Source organism: Heptranchias perlo, chromosome 25, assembly GCF_035084215.1.
Source record: "Heptranchias perlo isolate sHepPer1 chromosome 25, sHepPer1.hap1, whole genome shotgun sequence".
Lineage (NCBI taxonomy): Eukaryota > Metazoa > Chordata > Chondrichthyes > Hexanchiformes > Hexanchidae > Heptranchias > Heptranchias perlo.
The window spans coordinates 9,960,741-9,983,142 of record NC_090349.1 but is presented as its reverse complement, the minus strand read 5'-3'; the positions used below and the strand labels follow the sequence as shown (position 1 = coordinate 9,983,142).

The window sequence follows — 22,402 nt, the reverse complement described above, 5'->3', positions numbered from 1 at the left end:
CAAACAATTGCGACCAGAGCAATTCTCACGCCAGGTGTTATTGTATTGTGCATAGCTTTACAAATCATAAATTAATGTATTTGCAACGACATTGTAAATATTTCAGTGAAGATTCCATCGCTTCCGTAATTTCCAGGGAAGTTCTAAACAAAATGCATTTCTGATTTCTCTGAAAACTAATAACGTATAGAATCTGCAACCTTATGCTGCTACAAAAAAGCAACCAAAAACGACAACAACTTGCATTTATATAGCGCCTTTAACGTAGTAAAAAGTCCCAAGGTGCTTCACTGCAGCGTTATCATACAAAATTTGACACGGGGCCACATAATGAGGGATTAGGACAGATGACCAAAAGCTTGGTCAAAGAGATAGGTTTTAAGGAGCATCTTAAAGGAGGAGATAGAGGTAGAGAGGCAGAAAGGTTACAGGGGAATTGCAGAGCTTGGGACCTAGGCCTTCAGCTGCCTTGAAGCCAATGGTGGAGTGATTAAAATCGGGGATGCTCAAGAGGCAAGAATTGGAGGATTGCAGAGACAGGGAGGGGAGAGGCCATGGAAGGATTTAAAAACAAGGATAAAAATTTTCAAATCCAGGTGTTCCCAGATTGGGAGCCAATGTAGGTCAGCAAGCACAGGGGTGATGCAAGAATGGGACTTGGTGGAAGTTAGGGTACGGACAGCAGAGTTTTGGATGAGCTCAAGTTTATGGATGATGGAAGATGGGAGGATAGCCAGGAGGGCATTGGAATAATCCAGTCTAGCGGTAACAAAGGTATGGATGAGGGTTTCAGCAGCAGATTAGCTGAGGCAGGGGCTGAGGCGGGCAATGTTATGGACGTGGAAATAGGCGGTCTTAGTGATGGAGCAGATATGTGGTCGGAAGCTCATCTCAGTGTCAAATAGGACGCCAAGGTTGTGAAAGGTCTAGTTCGGCCTCAGCCAGTGGCCAGGGAGAGGGTTGCAGTCAATGGCTAGGGAACAGAGTTAGCGGCAGGGACCAAAGACAATGGCTTCGTTCTTCCCAATGCTAATTGGAGGAAATTTTTGCTCATCCAGTACTGGATGTCAGGCAAGCAGTGTGACAAATGGGAGACAGTGGAGGGGTCGAGGGAGATGGTTGTGAGGTAGAGCTAGGTGTTGTCAGTGTACATGTGGAATCTGACGTTGTGTTTTCAGATAATGTCGCCGAGGGGCAGCATGTAGATGAGAAATAGGAGGGGGCCAAGGATAAATCCTTGGGGGACTACAGGAGTAAAGGTGCAGGAGCTGGAAAAGAAGCCATTGCAGGCCCTTCTCCAGCTATGACTGGATGGATAAGAATGGAACCACGTGAGTACAGTGCCACCCAGCTGGACGACGGAGCAGAGGCGTTGGAGGATGGTGGTGTGGTCAACCGCGTCAAAGGCAGCAGAAAGGTCGAGAAAGATGAGGAGGGATAATTTACCATGGTCACAGTCACATAGGATGTTATTTGTGTCTTTGATAAGGGCCGTTTCAGTACTGTGGCAGGGGCAGAAACCTGATTGGAGGAGTTCAAACATCGAGTTGCGGGAAAGATGGGTATGGATTTGACAGGTGACAACACGTTCAAGGATTTTGGAGATGAAAGGGAGGTTGTAGATGGAGCGGTAGTTTGCAAGGACAGAGAGGTCAAGGGTGGGTTTTTAGAGGAGGGAGGTGATGACACCAGATTTGAAAGGGAGGGGAACCGTTATCAATGTCAGCTAACATGGGGACCAGAAAGGGAAGTTTAGTGGTCAGCAATTTAGTGGGAATAGGGTCGAGGGAGCAAGATCTTATGGTCAAGATGAGCTGGAAGGTCCACAGGAATTATTACCCACGTGTGTTCTAATCCAACCTCAAAACAGCATCTCTGCTGCACTAATGTGGACTTTATAACTCCCAAACATCTTTTGGGTCTCCGAGTGAGATTGTCAATTAGGTTATAATTTGTGTTGAATCATGGCCTGCTTTTTCTGTTGATTCACCTCACTAGCAAATGGGCCAAACAGCTCAAATGTTTCGAGTCAGCAGAGAGCATATGTTTATCCCTTCAGGTTGGGCAGGATTAAAACTCGGATCGATCGTTTTTTTTCGGGAAATGTCAATTATCTGTCCTCATGAAGTGAGCCGCTGAGCGGGATAATCTACATTCCGAATAATGAATCTGGAGACACGATATCTCAACGTGTGACTGAGGAATAATCAATTCATTATTCACTCATATTTGTTAGACCGTATTGGTGAAGTCTACGCTCAATGCTGTATGCAGAAGCAACGGAACTTCCAAATTTCAACGGGATACATTGAATGTATGGTCACATATGTCAAAGTAAACAAGTGCCAACTTTCCTAAATTGTCCGCGAACCCCAAAATACAACCTTCTGCGCGCTGTTCCATCTCCTTAACTCCTTACTGTGCATAATTCCAAACTCATCTCACACTCTCCTTCTGTAATTAATTCTTTCTGAGGACCCCATAGCTATTCAGCTTCTTACCACCCTCAGACTTTCCTCTCTATTACAATCTTCTAGCTTCTAAAGCCTGGAATCAGCTAACCGCTCCCCCGTGATTCACCGGAATTTTTATTTTGCTGTATTCAACCATTCTCGTATTCTATTCTAAGGCTTTAACAATCTGTTTCTCAATTTTAAAAAAATGGCTGGAATGTGCATTATGCAAATATCAGTCAGCGCAGGACCTAGGACCCTGTAGCGCCATGTAACCTAGCTAGAGATTTGCATAAATAATTAATACCACAGTGACGTTGTAACGTTTGAAACTTCTTAAGGGGGTTTAGAAAGAGCCCAGAACTACGTTCGTGTCAGGAAACATTTTGCTTCTGACCGTCACCAAAACCTTCACCATGACTGAATGGGTTCGAGTTTTCGCCGTATTGATGCTCTGTCTCCACAGTAAGTACAGGACTTAACCTTCAATGTCGCTGCTTTTTACATTGCCCTAACCTTCATTGTGCTTCCGTTCAACGAATCTAAATATTCAGAATTGCACAGAGTGTGACTGATCAATAACTTGTTATTTCACCAGGTACAAACGCGGATATTGTCCTGAATCAGGAAACGTCCATCTCAACCACCCCGGGCAAAACCGTCAAGATCACCTGTACCCTGTCCGGAGGCAGCATCGGCAGCTGCTACACGAGCTGGTACTGGCAGAAACCCGGCAGTGCCCCTGTGTTTGTTTGGTATGAGAGCTCCACCAGAGGGCCGGGGATTCCAGATCGATTCACCGGATCTGTAGACTCATCGAGTAACAAGATGCATTTAACCATCACCAACGTGCAATCCGAGGACGCCGCCGATTATTACTGTGGTGTGTGGAAAAACCCAATATTCACCTTCGGGAGAGGAACCAAGCTGAATCTGGGCAGTAAGTAAATTATTCGCATTGTGCAACTTGGGATTTGTCAGCTGCCAGTTTTCGATCGTTGATTTAATTCTTTGAGTTGAAATTCCTTGGTTCAAAAAATATCAGTGTCCGAGTCTCTCATGGTGATTACAGCGACAATGTCTTCTTAAATTTCGGTTTCTAAAGCGCTCGTCAAACTCTCCCCTAACATTTGCAACATTGCGGGCGAAATACCAAAAAAAAACCCTTGAAATCATTTTCTTGGTAGATTAAGTTAGTGTAAATCAAGATTATTGTCCTTAATATTATTTATACAGAGCTTATGAATCAGCGTTCAGTGATATTTAAGAGATAGCCAGGAAATTAAAAAAGAACGATTTTCACTGATCAGTCAGTTGGTAAACAAAGGCCATAAATTTAATCTTGTTACGAGAAGGACGAAGGGAGAGGTTTGGATATTTTCGTTACTTAAGGGACTGTTAGGGTAGTGTTGTACCTGTAAGAGTGGTCGAGCAGAATCTGTGGTAGGGCTTGAAAGGGAAGTGGATAAACATTGGAAAATGGAAAAAAGTGTATCGGAAATGGACTAAGTGGATGGGCGCGATCGCCCTCCTTCTGAGCCGTATAATACTATCATTCTATGAATCCCACGAAGTCTTCCAGAAATTAGTTTAACATTCTCGATTGAAATATCGGGAGTCCCGTGGGATTATTAAGCAGATTTTACTGTCATTTTAAATTATTGTCTAAACGTCAAGAGTTTGCCAGTGAACTCCCTTTACACCCTATCCTTACAGCCCCGCTGGAATTAATTGTTGGAAAAGGCTAAAAAAAATTCAAAAGTTTCACACGATAGCGTTTTCATTCCCCTTAAAGCACTCCCGAGATATAATAACCATTCTCGGGCTGAGGCCGTGGGAGGATGGTGTGACCACTTGGTGTAACTCACTTCCACTTGTCTCCAAACTCAGTGAAAACCGTTCAGTACAAGGTTCTCATTTCTACATTTCGCATGAATCCCGGATGGCTATAGCAATCATACTGTTGAGTTCAGTTCAGCAAGTAATAATCATTCACACTGATCGATTTTCGGCATAACGCGGTAATAAACATCAATTATTGGCAGGATGTCTATTTTTAACAAGACACGGACTCATTATCTTACTCTGCGATCAATTTTGTGTGAATAATGTCTCAGAATAGGCTTTCCGATTTTTGTACCTGCTTTTGTACTCACTCCATTGCGCTTTAATGCTGGTTCTGTGATTAGTGTCAGCAAGAGGAGGAATATTACAGAAGATGCGAACACTCTATCGCTATTTTAACTTGGTTATTCGACTACATCAGGGTGGAACCAGCTAGCATGGGACATCAAACAGAAAAAAATCTTCCATTATATCATCAGTTGTTCCATTAAGAATTTATATCTGAAAAAATTACATTCCAAACCAATGTAAAGGGAGTTCATTGGCAAATTCTTGACGTTTAGACAATAATTTAAATTGACAGTAAAATCTGCTTAATAATCCCACAGGACTCCCGATATTTCATATGAGAATGTTAAGCTAATTTCCGGGTGTTGCAGAGGGACTTTATCAACTGTGACAATAGGGGATGTTGGCTATTGTCGGGACTACTTGTGGTTTCAGCCTCCAAATTATAATGTAAAGAAAGCAAGGGGATGTTGTAGGTTCCAAGGCGAACGTCTCAGACTGGCAATAGATAGTTAAACCGACCCGGACAATCCCGGCATTGTAAAACGCGCTGCTCTACCTGACACGGTACCAGAAACATTTGTAGCGGCTCAGCCTCTGATACCTATTTCTACGATTGAAAACGTTATTAATATTTCAGCCTTTTCTTCGACGCTTTTCACTACATAAACAATTTTACCGAGGGTTTATCATTGGTCGCTGGTGCATGTGATACATGATCAGTGGGAACGCGACATTCAGGTTAGGGTGAGAGTCATTTAAAGAGACAAGGCATTGTGACAGCCCGGCTTCAAAATTCTTACACTGGATTATGTTTCATTGTCATTACCATGGGAATATGCCTGCTTAATATTCACAAAGAAAAGAAAGAACGAATTTGCACTGATATAGCGCCTTTCACGACCTCAGGACGTTTCAAAGTGCTTTACAGCCAATGAAGCACTTTTGAAATGGTCACTGTTGTAATATTGGAAACGCGGCAACCAAGTTGCGCATATCAAGGTCCCACAAACGGCAATGTGATAATGAGCAGATAATCTGTTTTAGTGATGTTAATTGAGGGATATATTGGCCAGGACATTTTTGCCATTGTACTTTCATATTGAGGTTATTTTGGGGATATTATTTTATAATATTGATATAATTGTTTCCAATAACAGTCGTTACTTGTTGGAAACTGTTTGTCTGTAGTGAAAGATTAACTTTGTGACACTTTGACATCGGATCAGTCTCCTAATATCGTATTTCGAGTGTGGTAGAATTATTCCAAAAGTCTTTTGAACTTTTACACAATGTACTCATTGTCCGACAGGGACAGGAAGCCTTGTAGAAATGACGAGCCGAGCAGAGCGGCCGTGGCAGTACTTCTACTCAAGCCCAAATGTTAGTCGAATATTTACCATTTCCGTCAAAAGTGGCGCGGAACTAGAGACAGAAGCAAACAATCGTAATTAGCAGGAGATTTATTAGAATCGAGTGTTTTGAATGAAATATATTACTGTATTTTTGTAGTCAGCATTGGTTCCAATATTGATCCCAAATTCGAATTTATTGCTGTTTACTTTCGCTTTAAATCCACTGCTCGTCGGACACAATGTCTGTAACGGATTGAGTCCGACCGATACATTTGAATGCCATACTGTGTGCGGTGTTATTTTTATGTTTTATTATTTTCTGACCCCATTCCTTCACAAATATGGAAATATTCCTAATGACAGTTACTTCAGTTATGCCGAGAGACGAGTGTAGCTGGTATTGTTCTCCTTAGGGCAGAGAAAGTTAAGGAGAAATTTAATAGAGATGTTCAAAATTGTGACGGGTTTTGATGGAGTAGATAGGGTGAAACTCTTCCCACTGGCACGTGGGTCGATAACCAAAGGACACGGATTTCAGATAATTGGCAAAAGAACAAGGGGAGGTGAGGAGAAATGTTCTTACACCGCAAGTTGGTATCATCTGGATTGCACTACCTGAAATGGGGTGGAAGCAGATTCATTGGCAACGTTCATAAGGGAATTGGATATATACTTGAAAAGGAAACATTTGCCAAGCTATGGCGGAAGAGCAGGGAAGTGGGATTAATTGGACAGATCTTTCAAAGGGCCCGCACAGGCACGGATCCTTCTGTGCTGTAAGAGTCTATGATTCCACGAAATATAGAAATATTCTTAGTGACATGTTAAACTTTAATGGGGAAAGGATATAGCAGAAAAAAACGAAAGAAATTTAATGACTTTGAGGAATGCTATTAAATTCATATCATAGCATATTCAATAAGTTAGATTGTATTTCATTTAAATAATTGTTATTTGTTCCTTTCCACGTATGAAAAATAGGAAAAGTTCTCAGGTTATATATTTTCTAGAACTGCGGGCTCCTGTCATTGTACAATTGACACTAATTTGGTTCCGTTGTATTCTTCAAACCAAAGATATTCTTCATACATTTGTGGAGTAACGCCGAAGTTTAAAAGATTTGGGAAAGTACAACATTGATTACGACTTTTATGTCAATTAAGATTGGATCTTCTTTCATTTGTTTCTACTTTTCAGATCCTCGGGCCCCCTCGGTGTCCGTTCTTCCGCCTTCATCGGATCAAATAACGCAAAAGAACAAGGCGACCCTGGTGTGTTTGGTGAACGGTTTTAACCCGGGTGCTGTGGAGATTGAGTGGACTGTAGATGGCAGTGTCAGAGGGAATGGTGTTGAGACCAGTCGGGTCCAGCAGGAGACGGACAACACGTTCAGTGCGAGCAGTTATCTGACTCTGGCAGCCTCAGACTGGAACTCACACGAGCTTTACTCCTGTGTGGTGAAACACGAGACTCAGACAAACCCGCTTCAAACAAGCATCGCGAGATCCAGCTGTATCTGATTCAAGAATCTTATGTATTGATCTGTTATACATTCTCATTTAAAATAAATTTCGTATTCAGATATTACCTGTTTGATTTTAAGTGGAACATTTCAAATCACAACAACAGATGTACAGATTGCGCGCGTTAGCCCTCTGGCTCTATCTTTCAGTGACTTGGTCAAAGCTTCATTGTAACTTTACAAATAGCGCAGTGTAATCATAGAACCCTAGAATCAGCAAAGGTGGCCATTCCTCCCATTGTGTCTGTGCCGGCTCTTTGATAAAACTATTTAATTAGTCCCACTCGTTTGCTATTTCCCCATAGTCCAGTATTTTTCTCTTCAAGCATTTATCCAATTCCCTTTTGGAAATTACTATTGGACCTGCTTTTACTACCCTTTCAGGCAGTGCATTCCCGATCACAACAACTTGCGGAGTAATTTTATTTTTCCTCATCCCGCCTCTCGTTCTTTTGCCAATCACCTTAAAGCTGCATCCTTTTGTCACCGACACTTTTGCCACTGGAAACAGTGTCTCCTTATTTACTCTATTAAAACCGTTCATGATTTTGAACACCTCCATCAAATCCCCTCTTAACCTTCTCTGCTCTAAGGAGAACAACCCCAGCTTTTCCAATCTCGCCACATAACTGAAGTCCCTCATCCCTCGTACCATTCTAGTAAACCTCTTCTGCACCCTCTGTAAGGTTTTGACATCCTTCCTCAAGTGTGATGCCCAGAACTGAACACAATTCTCCAACTTAGGCCTAACCTTTGCTTTCTAAGCGTTTAACATAACGTCCTTGCTTTTGTAGTCTATGCCTCTATTGATAAAGCCCAGGAACCCATTTGCTTTTTTAACAGCCTTCTCAACTTGACCTGTCACCTTCAAAGATTTGTGCACAAAGAAGGGTCTGTGAGAGTGAGTCAATATATAAAGAGGTACCAAGAGAGTCGACGTTCAGGTTGTTGCCAGATATGTACAGTGGTACCATATTTTTGAAACCGGATTTCTTTATAGTCGAACGGTGTAGGGAACCGTCTGAACTGTGTATCCGTGTGTTTCTGACAATAATTGAAAGAACCTCGTTTACGTTTGACTTAATCATCTGGTGACACAAATTGGGGTCCAAAATGTGACAGCCTCTGCTTTGATTGTCCAGGTATTTGGGCGCTGCAATTTCTGGCGTTGCAAGATTTTATTTTTCAATTGGATTCCTTTTATCCTTGTTTAGCAATTCTTAACACTGAACCAAGTGAGACGGGCAGCAACTCAGATTGGAAGTAATTACAATTCCATTAACATTTTTTACTGAAACCAGTCCAGCAAATTGTCACGCTTTTTACATTCACATTCACCTTCATCACAAACTCTGTATCCCTTTAGTGTTATTTGTTCAGACTGATCTCCTTAAGAAATCACATGGTATTAGATCATGGTAATGTGATGTGACACTCACTGATAAGAATAATATTAATCAAACTTCAAATGTGCTGAGAACAATGAGTTCGGGAGATTTCAGAGACAATTCCAGGTTGTACAAAGTTAGTTCTTCCCAACCCAACATACGCCGATAATCCCTGTATTAGATTACATTTTATTTATTTTTGCGGCATTTCCGGTGCATAATAGGACGGCAAGCTGTTTTGATGGAATTCACTGCCGTTTGAGTGCACTTGAAAGAGAAGCCCCTTCTCTCACCAGCAGGGTCGCTGTGGAGCAGATTTCACGAAACTGCAAATCGGAAAATGTCCAACTTGTTTCTGATCACATGCATTACATCATGCAGGGCTGTGCCCAGTTTCAGGCAGCAGACATGATTAATTCATCCTGAGCCAGTCCATTGCTCTGCTTTTATTCCAACCAGGCTGTCAGGTCACAGGTTGGCAACTGGGTGGCACGGAGTAGCCCCTCCCGACATGGCACATGACTTCTGACAGGATCGCTTGAACAAAGCTGATCTACAACGAGAAGCATGCCACTACCAATAATATAATTGGCCAGACCTCCGGTGTGCACAAGCATCGCTTCTGCTGCCTGGGCCTTTCGTGAGGAGCTCGGCACTACAGCCCTGACAACGTTTCCAGATTTGTGGTCGTGCGCTGCACAACTTTGCAATACTGTGGGACCAACCCTTACCACGACTTGGGCATCAAGATTTAACATAGAAACAAAGAAAATAGGAGCAAGAGTAGGCCATTCGGCCCTTCGGGCCTGCTCCGCCATTCAAAATTATCATGGCTGATCGTCTCGCTCAGTAGCCTGTTCCCGCTTTTTCCCCAGATCCCTTGATCCCTTTAGCATTAAGAAATATATCTATCTCCTTCTTGAATACATCTAATGACTTCGCCTCCACTGTCTTCTGTGGTAGAGAATTCCATAGATTCACCACCCTTTGAGTGAAGAAATTTCTCTTCATCTCGATTCTAAATGGCATACCACGTATCCGGAGACTGTGATCCCTGGTTTTGCACTCGCCAGCCATCGGGAACATCCTCCCTGCATCTAGTCTGTCTAGTCCTGTTAGAATTTTATATGTTTCGATGAGATCACCTCTCAATCTTCTAAACTCTAGTGAATATAGGCCTAGTCGACTCAATCTCTCCTCATACGTCAGTCCTGCCATCCCAGCAATCAGTCTGGTAAACATTTGTTGCACTCCCTCCATGGCAAGGATATTCTTCCTCAGATAAGGCGACCAAATATGCACACAATACTCCAGATGTGGTCTCACCAAGGCCCTGTATAACTGCAGTAAGACATCTCTACTCTTCTACTTAAATCCACTTGCAATGAAGGCCAACATACCATTCGCCTTTCTTACTGCTTGCTGCATCTGAATGCTCACTTTCAGCGACTGGTGTAAAAGGACACCCAGGTCCCTTTGCACCGACACTTTTCCCAATCTATCACCATTCAGATAATAATCTGCCTTTCTGTTTTTACAACCAAAGTGGATAACTTCACATCAATCCACGTTATACTGCATCTGCCATGTTCTTGCCCACTCATCTAACTTGTCTAAATCACATTGGAGAGTCTTTGCATCCTCCTCACAGCTCACATTCCACCCCAGCTTTGTGTCGTCTGCAAACTTGGAAATGTTACATTTAGTTCCCTCATCCAAATCATTGATATATATTGTAAATAGCTGGGGCCCAAGCACTGATCCCTGCGGTACCCCACTAGTCACTGCCTGCCACCCGGAAAAAGACCCGTTTATTCCTACTCTCTGTTTCCTGTCTGTCAACCGATTCGCAATCCATGCCAGTATATTCCCCCCAATCTCATGTGCTTTAATTTTGCACACTAGTCTCTTGTGTGGGATCTTATCGAACGCCTTCTAAAAATCCAATGGTTCTCCCCGATCTATTCTACGAGTTACATTCTCAAAATACTCCAGTAGATTTGTTAAGCATGATTTCCCTTTCATAAACCCATGCTGACATGGTCCAATCCCGTTAATGCCTTCCAAGTGCTCTGTTATCACATATTTTATAATAGACTCCAGCATTTTCCCCACTACTGACATGAGGCTAACTGGTCTGTAATTCCCTGTTTCCCACCCCCCTCCTTTTTAAATAGTGGGGTTACATTTGCCACCCTCCAATCTGTAGGAACTATTCCAGAATCTATAGAATTTTGGAAGATGATCACCAACGCATCCACTATTTCCAAGGCCACTTCCTTTAGTACTCTGGCATGTAGATTATCAGGCCCTGGGGATTTGTCAGCTATTAATTTCCCCAGCACTATTTTTTTACTAATACTAGTTTCCTTCAGTTCCTCCATCTCACTCGACCCTTGGTTCCCTAACATTTCTGGCAGGTTATTTATGTCCTCCTTTGTGAAGACAGAACCAAAGTATGTGTTTAATTGTTCTGCCATTTCTTTGTTCCCCATTATAATTTCTCCCATTACTGACTGTAAAGGACCGACATTTGTCCTCACTAATCTTTTTCTCTTGACATATTTATGGAAGCTGTTACAGTCAGTTTTTATGTTCCCTGCTAGTTTACTCGCATACTCTATTTTCCCATCTTAATCAAACTCTTTGTCCTCTTTGCTGAATTCTAAACTGCTCCCAATCCTCTGGCTTGCCACTTTTTTTGGCAATTTTATATGTCTCCTCTTTGGATCTAATACTATCCCTAATTTCTTTTGTAAGCCACGTTTGAGCCACCTTTCCTGTCTTATTTTTGCGCCAGACAGGAATGAATAAATGTTGTAATTCCTGCACACATTCTTTAAATATTAGCCATTGCCTATCCCCGTCAACACTTTTAGTAAATTTCCCCAATCTATCATAGCCAACTCACACCTCATACTTTTGTAATTTCCTTTATTTAGATTCAGGAACCTAGTTTCAGATTCAGCTACTTCACTCTCCACATTAATGAGGAATTTTATCATGTTATGGTCGCTCTTCCCGAAGGGACCCTGCACAACAAGATTGTTAATTAATCCTTTCTCATTGCACAATACCCAGTCCAGGATCGCCTTTTCTCGACTTGGTTCCTCAACATATTCGTCCAGAAAAACATCACGTACACACTCCAGGAATTCCTCCCCCACAGTATTATTGCTAATTTGGTTTGACCAATCTATATGTCGATTAAAGTCACCCATGATTATAGTAGTACCGTTCTTGCATGCGTGGAGGAGGAGGAAAAGCAGGAGCAGCATCGACCAGCAGTGCCCCTCGCTGTCAGGGCTTTGGGCGACCGATCAGCTCAATCACCCCCTTCCCACATACCCAATGCACCAACAGTCCCGCAATTCTTATCACCACCGCCCTTTGTACCAACACCTGATTGCTTTCCTTCAGTCAAGCTTTATCGGTTTACCCTCACTCCATTACAACAACACCAAATCCAGAAAAAATTGCCGAAACAACTCTTTTCCATAAGTTCATAATAGCTAACGGGAAAAATGCAGGTCCGTGCCCAGGTTTCTGGCAGCAGTCATAATTCCTTCTTCCTGTGCCAGTCCTCTATGCTGCCTTTAATCCAACCAGGCTGCCTGGGCACACGCTGGCTACTGGGCGATAAGGAATATCCCCTTCAATCGCGGCTCAACACTCCTGTCGAGAACCCGTGCACAGACACAGAACTGGCCTACGACGAGAGCCATGCCACTACCAGAAATATAATTGGACAGATCTTCGGTGTGCTAAGCATCGCGTCTGCAGCCTGAACAGTTCCGGGGAAGCTCTACACTACAGTCCTTGCTGTGATTCCAGGTTTGTGGTGGTGAGCGGGGCCTTGAGGGCTCAGCTACAGACTGCAGCATCTTGTTGTGGAACAAGGATGCCTGGGCCAGCTGTCTACGTGGCACTAACAAGAGCACTGGCTGGATGGGTGGTGCAGGAGCAAGTGCTTCTCCGACTCAGCTGAGACCACTCTCCTGGGACATGCCTCATCTCTCCTACGGCTCTGTGTCCCCAGAGTCAAGATGTCAGCCGTGTGAGTTGCAATGGAAGGGTTATCTTTACGTGTGAAGGAAGAGAAGAGAGAGATGAGTGGCTGGTGAAAACAACTACAGTAGCCATGCAGTGTGTCGGATAAGATAGAAGACGGGAAAAAGATGAGGGATGAAGAAACCCTGACGACATCACTTCCAGCGTTGCCAGTCACCATGCTGCCGGTGATAGCCAGCCTGTCATCCTCAAGTGGGGAAAGTGTGCACAGGCGGGCATGGCCTCCGATGGTCGCGGCCTGCTGCCTCGTGTTGTGTGTGCCCTTTTCCTGCATGAAAGAAGGAAGTGTGTTAGTGACAGCCAGGTGAGATCTTTTGCGAATGTGTTGATGCTGTGTGCAGCATGGGTGTAGAGAAGTGAGGGTTGCAATAGTGGTGCGACTGGGAAGTGCAGAGTTTGAGTAGGAGGAGAAAGAGGTGGAGTGAAATGTGATGCAGTGATCCTAAAGGAGTGTATGGAACCGCGGGAGGGTAGTTTGGCTGTCGGTGTGAGGAGAGAATAATTGAGGTGAGAGGTAAGAGGTAACCCCCCATAATTTTGGTGGGGTCATGGTATTAAAGCCACAGACTTGGAGCTAATTTCCTGGCATTGATCACCTCGGCAATCTCTTCCCACTGGCGGCAGAGATGTTGCCTGGAGGGCTTTCTCCTCCTCCAGCTCCCCCCCCCCCCAATCAAGATTGGATGCCTGGACCAGGCCCCCAATGCGATAGCAGAGAATGTGTCTGCACTCACTGTACCTCATGCAGCCATTTGTCGATATTGTGAAGTTACTCTGAACTCTGGCTGCAGCTCCCCTTGAGGAGGTGCTGGCTGCCTGTAAGCGGCGCCGACGACGCCCGACTCCCAATAACACCCACCTCCCCCACAAACAGGAGGGACGCCAATAAGCAGTGAGGGTAGCCTTTACTCATTGTAATGATCTGCCTGCACGAATTTAACACTGTTCTTCAGCGTAGGTGAAGATGCTCGTGTAGCGCGCACTTTGCACTTGCGCGCTAGTTTTTGGGCGTGATCGAATTTCTACACTGATGTCAACACATCGTCGTTCCATAAAAATTCACGGTTGGGTGAAGGAAAACTGACATACGCTTGAACTAAAAGGAAAGAGCATTTCAACAATGAGACTGATAGGTGAATGAGCAGTTGATGCACGATCGTGGACTTCATCCACTTGGATAGAGTGAGGAGCCCAGCGGGATTTCAGATGACAGACTTGTGATAGATTCATGCAGAGCAGCCGGTTGTACGTACAAATAAATCTGTGATACCCCTATCCTGCAAGTGGGACTGAAGGAGGTGCAGCAAATTGACCGCATCCAAAGGATTAGGGGATGGCAGAGAAAGAGCTCAAACCTGTAGAGCAGTCCATGTTTAAAGAGACATTTTATCCTGGAAACATCCTCTCATCTCCTTAGGAATGGCCAGAAGATCGTTTTACACCATGTAACGTTCCGGGCCAGGGTTTGGATTGAAACGCCTGCTTTATGTAGCCGATCGAATCATGACACACTGAATGATCGACAGGGAGGGTGGTATGTCGCCACATTGTACATGGTACTCCCAAGAAAGGCACAGGCCTCGAATGCAAAGAACCTTTCAAAAATTAAGCGTGCTGTGACCAAAAGAAAGCATCATTCTCATTAAAATTAACCACTGATTCTTTAATTCCCAGTCAATTTACGTACAGGATTAACATTGAGTACTGCAAGGCCTTTCAGACCCTATCTCAGCCCATCTGACACTGAAACCCTCAAACGTGCCGTTCGCACCACCAGACTATGTAAATGCAAGTTTTCGTCATAGATCACAGCCTGAGATGCGAAAGGTATCATTCAGAAGCCACTTACATGTTTTTCTGTTCAACTACGTTAACCTGACGCCATGGCCAGGTGCAGGCAGACAGACCTAAGAATTCTTCTGAAATTTATGATATTGGCAGAGGCATTTGTGTGGACTAACATCCCACCTACTGACAAGCTGTGAATGTGGTTAGTCTAATATAATTAGAGAGATCTGGTTTTTAATACTCTTTGTTTCAGTATATCCTCAAAGGATGTTAAATGATATATATGAGCTGCCTTTTCCTCAGAAGTCACGAAGCGATTTTAAAGCCAGCATCCAGACTGAGATAGAGCGAGCTCTCTGGTGGCATTTCTCCACTAAAGAAGTGAACGACGGTGTTTACAGGATCAATTTTATGTCCAGAGAGCGCACAGGAGAAAACACGGAGGAGGATGGGGAAGTGTGCAAACTGCTATATGTATTTATGTTCAGTACTGTTCAATTATATGTTTAACGTTATATACATTTGTCGGTTGGTTTACTGTCTGAGCTTATTTCAGATACAAAAAGATTAGGAGGTCAGGCCAGCACATATAAAAGGCAGCATTGGTCAATCCCTGGATCACATTGTGTTTTCCTTCATATTGAGCAGATAAAGTCACTTCCTCGTTCGGAGAGGAAGGCAGATCCGTTCGTGGGTGTCGTCATTGACATTGAATCCAAGGAGTATGTGTAGTGTGAAAATACCAACCGGCAACAAGCAGCAGCCTGAACCTCGCAGAGCGCCATGCGGCAGTCCACCATACCCTCCATTTGGCCTCTCCAAAGCGCCAGACAAAGTCACTTCTCCCCTCCCCCGATACCACGGAATGTAAACACGTGTCGGCTGAGTGAATCCGATATATAAATGTCGGTTTAATTTAATAAGAATGAAAGTACAAGAGTGCCAAATTCAGAAGATTTTAAAGGGTTTGCCGGTAGAGATGGATCAAACTGCAGCACAATCTTCATCTTCACCTGAAAAATGTTTGGTGCAAAACTGGCTATTCGCATGCTTTGTCGATTGATTTCCTTAGTCCTTTTTACATTTGAAAAGCAAACCATGGAAAATTAGAGGTTATAACAGAAATATGTTCATCAACGCCCAGTGTAGAGTGCGATGCAAGATATTGAATAAAATCAGTGAGATTGGACGATTATAATAAACCAATGAGATCAACCATATAACACTGAGCGTCGCCCTAAATGCGCAATAATTGCCATGTGGGAGTGACCGTATTTCATCTAATGCGGCCTGTGAAGTGTGGCATTGGTGGCTCCAGGTTTAGCTCTTGTGAACGCTGGGTGTCGCTCAGGCAACATGATGCACTATGTATTGAGACTTCCTCTTGTCAGTATGTGTTACGGGTGCTCGGTGAAGATTTCTCTTATTCAATATTTCTAGAAAATATAAAGAATTCTTCACAAACATTTGCGACCAAAGCAATTCTTACGCCAAGTGTTATTGTATCGCGCGTCGCTTTACAAACCATAAATTAAGCTATTTGTAGCGACACTCTAAATGTATCGGTGAAGATTCCTTCTGTTCCGATGTGTCCAGTGAAATTCTAAGCACGTTCTAAACGCGATGCACTTCTGGTTTCGCGGAAATGTAAAAACGTACAGAGCCTTCGACCTTTTGTTGCTACAAAAAAAGCGATCATAGGAATTATTACACTCGTGCCTTCTAAATCAGCCTCATAACAGCATCCCAACTGCACTAGTGTGGCATTTATAACTCCCAAACTTCTTTTGGGTCTCTGAGTGAGACTGACAATTGTGTTATAATTTGTGTTGAATCACGCGCTGCTTTTGCTGTTGATTCACCTCACGAACAAGTTGGCCAAACAGCTCCTAACGCAATACAAGTCAGATGTTTCGAGTCAGCAGAGAGAATATATTTATCCCTTCTGATTGGGCTGGATGAAAACTCGGTTGAATCAATTCCTTTCGGGAAATGTCAATTATTTCAGTTGCCCCCAAGAAGTGTGCCGCTGGACGGGATAACCAACACGTCCAAATAATGAATGTGGAGGCACGATATGTCAACGCTTGACTCTGGGTTATTCACTACATGATTCATTCATATTTGTTAACACGTATTAAAATTGTTGAAAATAATGCAGTTTTGACATTCCCCTTCTCTGGTATGAATCAAGCTTACAATCAGCCCTGTATGCAGAAGCAACGGAACTTCCAAATTTCAAAGGGATACATTAAATGTATGGTCACATATGTGAAAGAAACAAATGTGAACTTTCCTAAATTATTCACCTAACCCCAAAATACACCCCTCTGCGCGCTGTTCCACCGCCTTAATTCCTCACTGTGTACAAATCCAAACTCATTTCAAACTCTCTTTCTCTAATTCATTCTCTCTGTGGACCCCTAAACCATTCAACATCCTCCCGCCGACAGCCGTTCCTCGCTATTACAAACTTCAGGTTTCCAAAACCCAAGCCTGGAGTCACCTGATCGCTCCCCTTTGTTTCACCGCACCTTTTATTTTGCTGTATTCAACCATTCCCGTGTTGTACTCTATGACTTTGACTCATTGTTACTCAACTTTTAAAAAATGTCTGGAATGTGCATTATACAAATATAGTCAGTGGAGTACCTTGGAGCCTATGGTATCATGTCACGTGGACGGAGATTTGCATGAATAATTAATTCTCAGTGACGTTGCAATGTTTGAAGCTTCTTAAGGAGATTTAGAAAGAGCCCAGAACTGCGTTCTTCTCAGGAAACATTTTACTGCTAACCGTCACCAAAACCTTCACCATGACTGAATGGCTTCGAGTTCTCGCCGTATTCATGCTCTGTCTCCAAAGTAAGTACACGGCTTAACCTTTAATATCGCTGCTTTTTACATTGCACTGATTTTTTACTGTGCTTCAGTTGAACAGATCTAAATATTCAGAATTGCAAAGTGTGACTGATCAATAACTTGTTATTTCACCAGGTACAAACGCGGATGCTGTCCTGAATCAGGAAACATCCATCTCAACCTCCCCGGGCAAAACCGTCAAGATCACCTGTACCCTGTCCGGAGGCAGCATCGGCAGCTACTACACGAGCTGGTACTGGCAGAAACCCAGCAGTGCCCCTGTGTTTGTTTGGTATGAGAGCTCCGGTACAGCTTCAGGGATTCCAGATCGATTCACTGGATCTGTGGACTCGTCGACCAACAAGATGCATTTAACCATCACCAACGTACAATCCGAGGACGCCGCCGATTATTACTGTGCTGTGGCGAAGAGCGGAATAGTCACCTTCGGGAGAGGAACCAAGCTGAATCTGGGCAGTAAGTAAATTATTCGCATTGTGCAACTTTGGATTTGTCAGCTACCAGTTTTCGAACTTTGGTTTAATGCTTTCAGTCGAAATTCCCTGGATTAAAACATATCAGTGTCCGCACCTCTCATGGTGATTACAGCGACAATCACTTTTAAAATTTCGGTTTCCAAAGCGCTTGTGCCCCAATATTTGCAACATTGCGGGCGAAATACCAAAATAACCCTTAAAACTATTTTCTTGGTCGATTAAGTTAGTGAAAATCAAGATTATTGTCCTTAATAACATTTATACTGAGCTTATGAATCAACTTTCAGTGATATTTAAGAGACAGCCAGGAAATTAAAAAAGAACGATTTTCACTGATCAGTCAGTTGGTAAATTTAATATCGTTACGAGAAGGACGAAGGGAGAGGTTTGGATATTTTCGTTACCTAAGGGACTGTTCGGGTAGTTTTCGACCTGTAAGAGTGGTGGAGCAGAATCCGTGGTAGGGTTTGAAAGGGAAGTGGATAAACATTGGAAAATGGACGAAAAGTGTATTGGAAATGGACAAAGTGGTTGGGCGCGATCGCCCTCCTTCTGAGCTGTACAATCCTATCATTATATGAGTCCCACGAAGTCTTCCAGAATGGCTGACACCCTATCATTATAGCCCCGCTGGAATTAATTGCTGGAAAATGCTAAAAGCACAAATTCAAAAGTTTCACACGATAGAGTTTTCATTCCCTTTAAAGCACTCCCGGGATATAATAACCATTCAGTACAAGGTTCTCAGTCCTACATTTCGCATGAATCCCGGATGACTATAGCAATCATACTGTTGAGCTCAGTTCAGCAAGTAATAATCATTCACACTGATCGATTTTCGGCATAACGCAGTAATAAACATCAATTATTGGCAGGATGTCTATTTTTAACAAGACACGGGCTCATTATCTTCCTATGCGATTAATTTTGTGTGAATAATGTCTCAGAATAAGCTTTCCGATTTTTGTGCCTGCTTCATTCTCACGCCATTGCGCTTTAATGCTGGTTCTGTGATTAGTGTCAGCAAGAGGAGGAATATTACATAAGATGCGAACAGTCTATTGCTATTTTAACTTGGTTATTCGGCTACATCAGGGTGGAACCGGCTAGCATGGGACATTAAGCAGACAAAAATCTTCCATTATATCATCAGTTGTTCCATTAAGAATTTATATCTGAAAAAATTACATACCAAACCAATGTAAAGGGAGTTCACTTGACGTTTAGACGATAATTTAAAATGACAGTAAAATCTGCTTAATATCCCACGGGACGCCCGATATTTCATACGAGAATGTTAAGCTAATTTCCGGATGTTGCAGAAGGACTTTACCAACTGTGACAAGAGGGGACGTTGGCTATTGTCGGGACTACTCGTGGTTTCAGCCTCCAAATTATAATGTAAAGAAAGCCAGGGGATGTTGTAGGTTCCAAGGCGAACGTCTCAGAATGGCAATAGATAGTTAAACCGACCCGGACAAACCCGGCATTGTGAAACGCGCTGCTCTACCTGACACGGCACGTCGTTACCAGAAACATTTCCAGCCTTTGATACCTAATTCTACCATTGAAAACGATATTAATATTTCAGCCTTTTCTTTGACGCTTTTCACGACAGAAACAATTTTACCGAGGGTTTGCCGTTGGTCGCTGGTGTTTGTGACACATGGTCAGTGCGAACGCTGCATTAGGGTTAGGGTTCGAGTCATTTGAAGAGACAGGGCATTGTGACAGTCCGGCTTCAACATTCTTACACTGGGTTATGTTTCATTGTCATTCGCATGGGAATATTTCTGTTTAATAGTCACAAAGTAAAGAAAGAACGAATTTTTACTGATATCGCGCCTTTCACGATCTCAGGACGTTCCAAAGTGCTTTACAGCCAATGAAACACTTTTGAAATGATCACTGTTGTAATATTGGAAACGCGGCAACCAAGTTACGCACATTAAGGTCCCTCAAACGGCAATGTGATAATGAGCAGATAATCTGTTTTAATGATGTTGATTGAGGGATATATTGGCCAGGACATTTTTGCCATTGTGCTTTCATATTGAGGTTCTTTGGGAATATTATTTTATAATATTGATATAATTGTTTCCAATAACAGTCGTTGCCTGTTGGAAACTGTTTGTCTGTAGTGAAAAATTAACTTTGTGACACTTTGACATCGGATCTATCTCCACATGTCGTATTTCGAGTGTGGTAGAATTATTCCAACAGTCTTTTGAACTTTTACACAATGTACTCCTTGTCCGATAGGGGCAAGAAGCCTTGTAGAAATGACGAGCCGAGCAGAGCGGCCGTGGCAGTACTTGTACACAAGCCCAAATATTAGTCGAATATTTACCATTTCCGTCAAAAGTAGCGCGGAACTAGAGACAGAAGCAAACAATCGTAATTAGCAGTAGATTTATTAGAATCGAGTGTTTTGAACGAAATATTACTGTATTTTTGTAGTCAGCATTGGTTCCAATATTGACCCCTGATTCGAATTTATTGCTGTTTACTTTCGCTTTAAATCCACTGCTCGTCGGACACAATGTCTGTAACGGATTGAGTCCGACCGGTACATTTGAATGCCATACTGTGTGCCGTGTTATTTTTATGTTTTATTATTTTCTGACCCCATTCCTTCACAAATACGGAAATATTCCTAATGACAGCGACTTCAGTTATGCCGAGAGACGAGTGTAGCTGGTATTGTTCTCCTTAGGGCAGAGAAAGTTGAGGGGAGATTTAATAGAGATGTTCAAAATTGTGACGGGTTTTGATGGAGTAGATAGGGTGAAACTCTTCCCACTGGCACGTGGGTTGATAACCAAAGGACACGGATTTCAGATAATTGGCAAAAGAACAAGGGGAGGTGAGGAGAAATGTTCTTACACCGCAAGTTGGTATCATCTGGATTGCACTACCTGAAATGGGGTGGAAGCAGATTCATTGGCAACGTTCATAAGGGAATTGGATATATACTTGAAAAGGAAACATTTGCCAAGCTATGGCGGAAGAGCAGGGAAGTGGGATTAATTGGACAGATCTTTCAAAGGGCCCGCACAGGCACGGATCCTTCTGTGCTGTAAGAGTCTATGATTCCACGAAATATGGAAATATTCTGAGTGACATGTTAAACTTTAATGGGGAAAGGATATAGCAGAAGAAAATGAAAGAAATATAATGACTTTGAAGAATGCTATTAAATTCATATCATAGTATATTCAATAAGTTAGATTGTATTTCATTTAAATAATTGTTATTTGTTCTTTTCCACGTATGAAAAATTGGAAAAGTTCTCAGGTTATATATTTTCTAGAACTACGGGCTCCTGTCATTGTACAATTGACACTAATTTGGTTCCGTTGTATTCTTCAAACCAAAGATATTCTTCATACATTTGTGGAGTAACGCCGAAGTTTAAAAGATTTGGGAAAGTACAACATTGATTACGACTTTTATGTCAATTAAGATTGGATCTTCTTTCATTTTTTTCTGCTTTTCAGATCCGCGGGCCCCCTCGGTGTCCCTTCTTCCGCCTTCATCGGATCAAATAACGCAAAAGAACAAGGCGACCCTGGTATGTTTGGTGAACGGTTTTAACCCGGGTGCTGTGGAGATTGAGTGGACTGTAGATGGCAGTGTCAGAGGGAATGATGTTGAGACCAGTCGGGTCCAGCAGGAGAAGGACAACACGTTCAGTGCGAGCAGTTATCTGACTCTGGCAGCCTCAGACTGGAACTCACACGAGCTTTACTCCTGTGTGGTGAAACATGAAACTCAGACAAACCCGCTTCAAACAAGCATCGCGAGATCCAGCTGTATCTGATTCAAGAATCTTATGTATTGATCTGTTATACATTCTCTTTTAAAATAAATTTCGTATTCAGATATTACCTCTTTGATTTTAAGTGGAACATTTAAATCACAACATCAGATGTGCAGTTTGCGCGCTTTAGCCCACTGGCTCTATCTTTCAGTGTGTCCACATTGACTTGGTGAAAGCTTCATTGTAACTTTACAAATAACGCAGTGTAATCATAGAACCCTAGAATCAGCACAGAAGGTGGCCATTCGTCCCATTGTGCCTGTGCCAGCTCTTTGGTAAAACTATTTAATTAGTCCCACTCGTTAGCTCTTTCCCCATAGTCCTGTATTTTTCCCTTCAAGCATTTATCCAATACCCTTTTGGAAATTACTATTGGACCTGCTTTTACTACCCTTTCAGGCAGTGCATTCCCGATCACAACAACTCGCGGCGTAATTTTATTTTTCCTCATGCCGCCTCTTGTTCTTTTGCCAATCACCTGAAAGCTCATCTTTTTTTTCACCGACACTT

The 22,402-nt window shown here is 42.8% G+C and overlaps 2 protein-coding genes across 2 annotated transcripts; both read left to right on the top strand.

Annotated features, from left to right (window-relative positions):
• Nucleotides 1–2,808: 2,808 nt before the first annotated feature.
• LOC137342347 (immunoglobulin lambda-1 light chain-like) lies at nt 2,809–7,528 on the top strand. The gene is made up of 3 exons (XM_068006283.1): nt 2,809–2,918; nt 3,052–3,393; nt 7,139–7,528. The coding sequence occupies exons 1-3, from the start codon at nt 2,870–2,872 to the stop codon at nt 7,459–7,461; spliced, it is 714 nt and encodes a 237-aa protein (XP_067862384.1). The 5' UTR covers nt 2,809–2,869; the 3' UTR covers nt 7,462–7,528.
• Nucleotides 7,529–17,467: 9,939 nt separating this feature from the next.
• Nucleotides 17,468–21,959, top strand: LOC137341994 (immunoglobulin lambda-1 light chain-like). Its single transcript, XM_068005565.1, has 3 exons — nt 17,468–17,575; nt 17,708–18,049; nt 21,570–21,959. The coding sequence occupies exons 1-3, from the start codon at nt 17,527–17,529 to the stop codon at nt 21,890–21,892; spliced, it is 714 nt and encodes a 237-aa protein (XP_067861666.1). The 5' UTR covers nt 17,468–17,526; the 3' UTR covers nt 21,893–21,959.
• The last annotated feature ends 443 nt before the right edge of the window (nt 21,960–22,402 follow it).

Coding starts and splice junctions, on each gene's coding strand:
- LOC137342347 (XM_068006283.1), top strand. CDS start 2,870: ATGACTGAATGGGTTCGAGTTTTCGCCGTATTGATGCTCTGTCTCCAC. Junction 2,919..3,051: donor ATTGATGCTCTGTCTCCACA/GTAAGTACAGGA, acceptor TTATTTCACCAG/GTACAAACGCGGATATTGTC. Junction 3,394..7,138: donor AACCAAGCTGAATCTGGGCA/GTAAGTAAATTA, acceptor TCTACTTTTCAG/ATCCTCGGGCCCCCTCGGTG.
- LOC137341994 (XM_068005565.1), top strand. CDS start 17,527: ATGACTGAATGGCTTCGAGTTCTCGCCGTATTCATGCTCTGTCTCCAA. Junction 17,576..17,707: donor ATTCATGCTCTGTCTCCAAA/GTAAGTACACGG, acceptor TTATTTCACCAG/GTACAAACGCGGATGCTGTC. Junction 18,050..21,569: donor AACCAAGCTGAATCTGGGCA/GTAAGTAAATTA, acceptor TCTGCTTTTCAG/ATCCGCGGGCCCCCTCGGTG.